The sequence below is a fragment of the Habropoda laboriosa genome, unplaced genomic scaffold, assembly GCF_001263275.1.
Source record: "Habropoda laboriosa isolate 0110345459 unplaced genomic scaffold, ASM126327v1 scaffold99, whole genome shotgun sequence".
Classification (NCBI taxonomy): Eukaryota; Metazoa; Arthropoda; class Insecta; order Hymenoptera; family Apidae; genus Habropoda; species Habropoda laboriosa.
Genome location: NW_017100239.1, coordinates 1,453,796 through 1,462,261, shown reverse-complemented (window position 1 = coordinate 1,462,261; position 8,466 = coordinate 1,453,796). Strand labels below are relative to the sequence as shown.

Below are 8,466 nucleotides of genomic sequence, written 5' to 3'. Positions count from 1 at the left end.
ATGTTTAATAATAAGCTATTGTTCAGTTATTCAAGTTATTATTTACTGATTTTTTGTGGATAAAAATTAATAGAAAGTGACTTTAAGAAAGATACAAATACAGGATACCAGCATGCCCGGATATTGGCCAAGTTGGCAATAAAAAAGTCAAGGTATAGGCTAATTAAGCGGAAGAAATAGTGACAAAGGAAAAGACTGAACTGAACACATAAAGAATATAGTATTTATTTAACATGATAAATACAGTAGATGCAAAACATAATCTTCACAGTGGTATTTTTCATCCTGTTTTACGACAATGGCAGTCTCCAAATGTGGAAATAACAGTTAATAATCTTATGTATCCAATTTTTATCTCGTAAGTAGAATTCATAATTTGCCGCTTTAATTATTTTTATTCATATATCTAGACATGGCAATAAGTAACGAAGTATACTTGGTTTTATTTTTAACCAATAAATAAAGTGCAAGAAACGGTTACATTAACTTGATATTTTAACAAATAATTTTTTATGTTACATAATAGTTGAACAGATCATAAAAGTAATATATCATCTTCAAAGAATGTAATTCTTTAAAATTTTTACAAATGAAGAAACAAATTTAGCATTCAATTAAGAATTTATATAACATCTCTTACAATGAAAAGTATATGTTTCCAGAGATGAACAAGATGCTAAAGAAGCAATTGCTAGCATGCCAGGTGTTTTTCGCTATGGCATTAATCATGTGCGAAAACTGCTACAACCACTGGTATCAAAAGGATTACAATCAATATTATTATTTGGAGTATCAAAACACTTGAAAAAGGTAAATTATTTTTAATGAAAATTTAACAATAATTTCTTTCAATCATTGTCTTTTTAATAGGATCACATTGGAAGCAATGCAGACAGTGTACAAAATCCTATTATTCAAACTGTACCATTGATAAGACAATGGTTTCCAAACTTATTAATAGCATGTGATGTTTGTTTATGCCCTTATACCATTCATGGGCATTGTGGAATTTTAAATGAAGATGGAAGCATAAATAATAAAGCTAGCATTGAACGAATTTCAGAAGTTGCTCTTGCATATGCAAAAGTTGGTAAGATTATCCTTATTTTAAATGTATGATATTAGCAATAAATGTTTTTCATTTTTTTTATAAAGGAGCTCAAATTGTGGCCCCATCTGATATGATGGATGGAAGAATAGGAGCAATAAAAAAGAAATTAATAGAAACTGGATTGGTAAATAAAGTTGCAGTTTTGTCTTATGCTGTGAAATTTGCATCAGGATTCTATGGACCTTTTAGAGATGCTTCACAGTCTGCACCTAAGTTTGGAGATAGAAAATGTTATCAATTACCTCCAGGAAGTAATGGATTAGCAGCTAGAGCAGCTGTTAGTATTATTCTTGTTTTATTTCTTGAACTGCTACTTTCTGGAATAAATATATTTTTTCTTTTTAATACTTTTCTTTAAAGGCTAGGGATGTTTCTGAAGGAGCTGATATGCTGATGGTAAAACCAGGTTTACCTTATTTGGATGTTGTTAGACAGACAAAAGATGCACATCCAGAATATCCAATGTTTGTATATCAGGTGTCAGGAGAATATGCTATGCTTTATCATGGTGCACAAAATGGCGCAATAAATTTAAAGAATGTTTTGAATGAAGTTCTTTTATCAATGAGAAGAGCAGGAGCTGATTGCATTATAACATATTTCACACCATTAATTTTAGATATGTTGCAACCAAAAAGTAAATGCTAATAATATTAGTAATATTGTTACTGGGGATATATGTGAGTGTGTGTGTATCTATCCCAAGTAATAATATTACCAATATTGTTAGCATATATTATTATTAGCATATATATATATGTATGCTAATGTATATATATATATATATGGTTAAAATATGGTACTGTTTGTGTGGTAAATAAAGCAAATATATTTGTACACTTGTTCTGTTTATTATTTTACATATACTATGTGGAGATATAAAAAATTACATATATAAAAAATTCAATAAAAATGGAGTATGAAATAAAGAGAAATGATTTACCTTTTTAACTGAAACAGGAAGCAGATCCCGTTAGATTCTATTATATTGCATCAGAAGTATAGGATTCGAAATCATTGGTTTTTAAAAAGAATGATCTAACTTTTTTCTTCGTGCTTTTTACCGTAGATAATAAATTAATCGTAATGAATAATTATTTTTTTAATGAATTAACAATACTTTTAGTACAAAAGTCATATTTTTCTTTTAAATAAATTAAAACAAAAATTATAGGAATATATGCATATTTATAGACAGTACATAAGATTTTGGTAAATATGGTATCACTAAATCGATAAATCAATAAGAAACGGATACGATAATAGCTTTTGTATATGTAAAAATATAGTTTTTCACGAAATTGAGCATACACCTATGCTGGCAATGAAAATTGGCGGAAAGATGAATACAAACACACATATTCAAAAGTAAAAACACAATATATGTATATTTTATTCGTATATTGCAGCAAATAATCTGTGAAAAAGTTTTTAAGTAAAACGAATCATTTGTTTATATTTAATAAAAATGTAAAATTAGATTTATTTTCGTAACACAAAATTGAACGTACACGTAGGGATTTTTAAATTATACAGATTTGTATTGGTCAAATGTTGGTACTATTGAAGAAGAAATCCCGTGAAATATTTTTCAAAGTTCATTTGTTAAGCAAGCAAAAATAAAACACGATCTGTTATCTGTAAATCATCAATCGAGGATCGTAAATCATCAACAGTAGAAACATTGCAAATAAAAGAGTACAGACTGACATTTCAATGCGAAATGTTATTGTAAAATTATATTTACTCTATAAATTATATTATTGTATAATTTATATTTATATTACATTTAAATGATTCGTTTTATTTAAAAACTTTTTTACGGATTACTTGCTATAATATACGAATAAAATATATATTGTATTTTTACTTTTGAATATGTGTGTTTGTGTTCATTTTTCCTCCAATATTCATTGCTAAGATAGGTGTACACTTAACTTTGTGAGTAACCGTATACATTTTGTTACAAGCGATAATGACAACAAGTGGGCGAAATTATTTTCACGTGTTACATGACTCTCCCTTAGCATTGATTCCTCCAATGGTAAGAGTAGTCGAAATTTCCAGAAGTACGGTATATTTGTGACGTGGGCCTATCGATAGCAGCCAACTGTATGTAGCTCATCCAACTAGCGTGCGCCTTTCCCTTGGTACGGATACTCTGAAACCAATCAACGCAGGCCACGACGAAGTCACTTCGTTTATATCTGTGTCCTGAGATTGGTTTGTAGTCAGTCATTCTTAGTTGTTCCTGTTGTTCGTTGAAGTTGTACTGAAATTACTAAAGTTTTTACTTAGAAAAAAGAGGAGTGTACATATAATATTTGATCTGGTAAGTAGTAAAGTAATAAAGAATTACTTAGTTAAATCAATAACGATAAATTAAGAATAGTATTATACGTACAACTTTATAGAACATCCAGAATATTTAGCTACTTGCCACGTCTTGCTGCGAGACTGTAATTTATATATTTTTTTAAGTTAATTGTCTTTCATTAAAGATCTGAAAAATGCACTGAATGCAATTTTTATGTCAGTCGTGGATTTTTATCATAACCCAGAAGAATACGTTGTATGTAGGTGTTTTGTGCCCTACGATATGTATCGGAAATATGTTCGTCGAAATTAAATGATTATAAATAAAAGATACTTTATGTGTAATTTATTGTTCTCGTTAGTCGCTTTTACAAATAACAATATTATGTTTTTATATCATTTAAGATTTTATGTAATACTCTGATAAATTTTATATGATAACTCTCGATACTTTGTGTCGATACTAGAAATTTCTATGTGAGGAACTCATATTGCTTGCAACGTTTCTAAAAAATTGAGCATATTATATCAAATTTTATGGATTAAAAACCTTGAATATTTAAAGAAATTTCAATAAATGTATATTTACTTTTCAGGACTGTATTTATATGAAGAAAAATGAAGGGAGCTAGAGCTCTTCTTTTACTAGGCTCGATAGTGGCCTTTGCTTTTGCAAAGGAAGAAATAGCAAAGGCAGATATTGGAACTGTCATTGGAATTGATCTGGGTACAACATATTCTTGGTAAATAAATTAAAATGGCATATAGTCCCAATAGATATACGTAGTTAATAAATAAAAATTTCTAAAACTGATGAATTATTTCAGTGTTGGTGTTTATAAAAATGGAAGAGCAGAAATTATAGCCAATGATCAAGGAAATAGAATTACACCTTCATATGTAGCATTCACCGTTGATGGTGAACGTTTAATTGGGGATGCTGCAAAGAATCAATTGACTACAAATCCAGAAAATACAGTTTTTGATGCCAAAAGATTAATTGGTAGAGAGTGGTCAGACCCTGATGTGCAGCGTGATATTAAGTTCTTTCCATTTAAAGTAATTGAAAAAAATAGCAAACCGCATATAAAAATGGTGCTTAATGGAGAAGAAAAAGTATTTGCACCTGAAGAAATCTCTGCTATGGTACTTGGTAAAATGAAGGAAACAGCAGAAGCATATTTAGGAAAAAAAGTTACTCATGCTGTTGTCACTGTACCAGCTTATTTCAATGATGCACAAAGACAAGTAAATATGAGATATATAGTTTTATAAAATAACTACCATTTAATTGTGAGAACATTTATTAATAAATTTTTCATCTTTGTGCAGGCTACCAAAGATGCAGGCACTATTTCTGGACTTGTTGTTATGAGAATAATTAATGAACCAACAGCTGCTGCAATTGCTTATGGTTTGGATAAAAAAGATGGAGAAAAGAATGTGTTGGTCTTTGATTTGGGTGGTGGTACTTTTGATGTTAGTTTACTGACCATTGATAATGGAGTATTTGAAGTTGTGGCAACAAACGGTAACACTCATTTGGGTGGTGAAGACTTCGATCAACGTGTAATGGACCATTTCATGAAACTATATAAGAAAAAGAAGGGCAAGGATATTCGTAAAGATAGCAGAGCTTTACAAAAATTACGTCGCGAAGTTGAGAAAGCTAAGAGGGCTCTCAGCGTTAGCCACCAAGTATGTTTTATATTTTTGATACATGTTTTATGTGAAAAGGATTTAGTGTTAATTAACGTATTTTTGTTTTTTTATAGGTGAGGATCGAAATTGAGTCTTTCTTTGAAGGTGAAGACTTCTCTGAGACATTAACACGTGCCAAATTTGAAGAGTTGAATATGGATCTTTTCCGTAGTACCTTAAAGCCTGTACAAAAAGTTCTAGAAGATTCTGACATGAACAAAAAAGATGTACATGAAATTGTACTTGTTGGAGGATCTACTAGGATTCCGAAAGTTCAACAATTAGTTAAGGAATTCTTTGGCGGTAAAGAACCGTCTCGGGGGATAAACCCTGATGAAGCTGTTGCATATGGTGCTGCTGTACAGGCAGGTGTACTTTCTGGAGAGCAAGACACAGATGCCATTGTACTTTTAGATGTTAACCCACTTACTATGGGCATTGAAACTGTTGGAGGTGTGATGACTAAGCTTATTCCAAGGTAAGCAAGTGTTTCTGGGCTCTTACTTATATTAGAATCATTTGTTCAAATAAATCATACATTTGGTTTTGTTTACAGGAACACTGTAATTCCAACAAAAAAGTCGCAAATCTTTTCCACAGCGTCGGACAACCAACATACTGTAACCATTCAAGTATATGAAGGTGAACGTCCAATGACAAAAGATAACCATATTCTTGGTAAATTCGACCTCACTGGTATTCCACCAGCACCTCGAGGAATACCACAAATTGAAGTTACCTTCGAGATCGATGCTAACGGTATTCTTCAAGTATCTGCTGAAGACAAAGGGACTGGAAATCGTGAAAAAATTGTTATCACCAATGATCAGAATCGGCTTGCTCCCGATGACATTGAAAGAATGATAAAGGACGCTGAGAAATTCGCAGACGACGATAAGAAACTAAAAGAACGAGTAGAAGCACGTAACGAACTCGAATCGTATGCGTACTCTTTGAAGAATCAACTGGCCGATAAAGAGAAACTTGGCTCAAAAGTTAGCGATTCAGATAAGGCTAAAATGGAGGAAGCTATCGAAGAAAAGATTAAATGGTTAGAAGAGCACCCGGATACTGATCCAGAAGAATACAAACAGCAAAAGAAAGAGCTTACCGATATTGTTCAACCCATCATTGCAAAATTGTATCAGGGTGGAGGTGGTGGAGTTCCACCGACTGGTGGAGAAGATGATGATTTGAAGGACGAGCTTTAACTAAAATATGATCAGTACTTATATTCGTCCTAATTTAGACTGAATTAACACAGTCTCATGCAAATGCTGCAGAGATTAATACGTCGTTGATACGTCGAGTATAAAAGACTGATCGACGAACGTTCGTTATTCACTAAGTTTCATCGGAACTAAACAATACACTGTTGTGAGATTTACTCTGTGTATTGCTCTGTAGTGTATTTGTCATATAACAGTCATCTGGATCTTCTCGATAAAGAAAGGTACACCTAATGAAATGAATTTTGTTACTGGAAGTAGCTTCTCTAGTTTTCAGATAAGATTCTGCGCGTTAATTTATTTTAATTAATTATTTTGTATGTTCCATTACGTGTAATCGAATAAGCAGTTGTTGTAATTCGCGTTACAGATTTTACAGTGTGTGCGTGCGAATTAGAATGATTGTGCAAGTGTGTATGACTTGCGCCTATTACTGCCTGTAGAAAAACTATATCGTACTATGTACAATATAGCTGTTCTGTGTGAATGGACTTCTCATGTATATCACGGAAATAAACATTTTTTCAGTAAACCATAAGCATAGTTGCACTCAAATAAAAACATTTCTTTGATTTACGAATACATTGGATATTTGATTGAAAGAAGAACATGTTTCGTGAATGGATTTGGAACAAATTTTATTTGACGAAGTGGTTCGATTTTATAACAAAAACAGTTCAAAATTTATAGACAGGATTAATTCTCTATAGTTTTAAATGCCTACTGTACCTATTTTATCGAAATATAATATTAACAAACATAATAATAGTAATATAACGTACTCGTTCGTATAACTTTCTGATATTTTTGTTTGCTCGAAGCGATCCAGTCAATAAATACATTTTTTATATCGCACAGATCATTTAGATCACTTAGGTACAAAAATAACATCGGAATCCCGTAACAATCATTTTCTATACTGGAATCTTTTGCGGTTAATTTTGTATGACCGTGTTTTTTCTTCATAGCGCAGATTTCAGTTATACAATTTACAAAAGTAACCACGTTAGAAACAGGATTAAAAAGTAGTAATACTATTCTCTATTGACGAACGCAATCACACAAAATAAAAGACGGCATATTTCCCTTATATAACTGATTAGCATAAAAACATACCATTGCACATTCTCGATTTTTCTTTGTTCTATTTACGAATGCAACGGATATTACTATGGAAATGAATAAATATCCGATACCTATACATATTAAAACGCATGTTTAGAGTACTTTTTCCTTTGTTCTTTTATAAAAGAGTAAGGCCGAAAAGTAGGCATTCCGTGAGAGTCGTGAATGAGATATTCAATTTTCGTAAGCATAATTAGCACAGTTTCATCGTCAATCCGTTAATGTATTCAGAATATAAACTAGGTATTTTCTTTTTTTTCTCGTATGTAAACATTTAACCTTTTTTTTTTTCACATTATTTTAAAAGATTTGTAAATGATGGACGTTGAGCATTTTTCTCGCGGATTATCGAAGGATAGTGCACTAAAAATACAACTATAATAATTTTTTTCCTTTTTTAAATCTCATTAATCCTAAGGAACATATTGTTATTATTACACTTATGTGTACTCTGAGACTTTGATCATCACATATGCTGATTATGTGTAAAATATTTATGTGAATACACATTTATAAAATAAATGATTTGTGCTTCCTGGTAGAAATTAAACGTGTCTCAGATCAGAATATCGAAAGATCATTATTGACAAGGAAGCTAATTTTTCACGTTTGGATTAGAAATACATATGTAACGCAGTCAAGGTAACGTAACACTTTGTGTACACGGTGTACCTTGACTTCCATTACATCATTTATTCATTATGAAATGTGGAATTTTTTGTTTCCCCCTTTTTTTCTTCTTATGGTAAATATTATTTTTTTTCTTTTTAACTAGTATGAACACATTCAACATATTGTTTTTAGCATTTCAGTTAAACAGAGCAGCACAGCCTGAAATCAGTGGATTTTTAGACAAGAGCGAAGGTGTACATGTTTTTCTTTTTTTAAGTGGCCTTTGCTGTTCTTACATCTTCATATTTTTTTTTTTCCTTCTTTTTAACATTTTGGACGTATTCTTATGTTAGACAATGAACATGCCTAGTT

At 31.1% G+C, this 8,466-nt stretch overlaps 2 protein-coding genes across 2 annotated transcripts in view; both read left to right on the top strand.

Moving 5' to 3' along the window:
* LOC108571737 (delta-aminolevulinic acid dehydratase) overlaps positions 1 to 1,759 on the top strand; it is a 3,744-nt gene extending 1,985 nt beyond the window's left edge. The window contains exons 3-7 of the mRNA XM_017933850.1: positions 247 to 358; positions 663 to 810; positions 871 to 1,090; positions 1,156 to 1,388; positions 1,472 to 1,759. Of these exons, the coding sequence (XP_017789339.1) occupies positions 247 to 358; positions 663 to 810; positions 871 to 1,090; positions 1,156 to 1,388; positions 1,472 to 1,759 (1,001 nt within the window). The remainder of the gene's footprint in view (positions 1 to 246; positions 359 to 662; positions 811 to 870; positions 1,091 to 1,155; positions 1,389 to 1,471) is intronic.
* A 1,598-nt stretch (positions 1,760 to 3,357) lies between these two features.
* LOC108571839 (heat shock 70 kDa protein cognate 3) lies at positions 3,358 to 6,889 on the top strand. Its single transcript, XM_017933979.1, has 6 exons — positions 3,358 to 3,443; positions 4,024 to 4,170; positions 4,255 to 4,675; positions 4,760 to 5,125; positions 5,203 to 5,606; positions 5,685 to 6,889. Exons 2-6 carry the CDS (start codon positions 4,046 to 4,048, stop codon positions 6,337 to 6,339), a joined length of 1,971 nt encoding a protein of 656 aa, XP_017789468.1. The 5' UTR covers positions 3,358 to 3,443; positions 4,024 to 4,045; the 3' UTR covers positions 6,340 to 6,889.
* Positions 6,890 to 8,466: the final 1,577 nt, after the last annotated feature.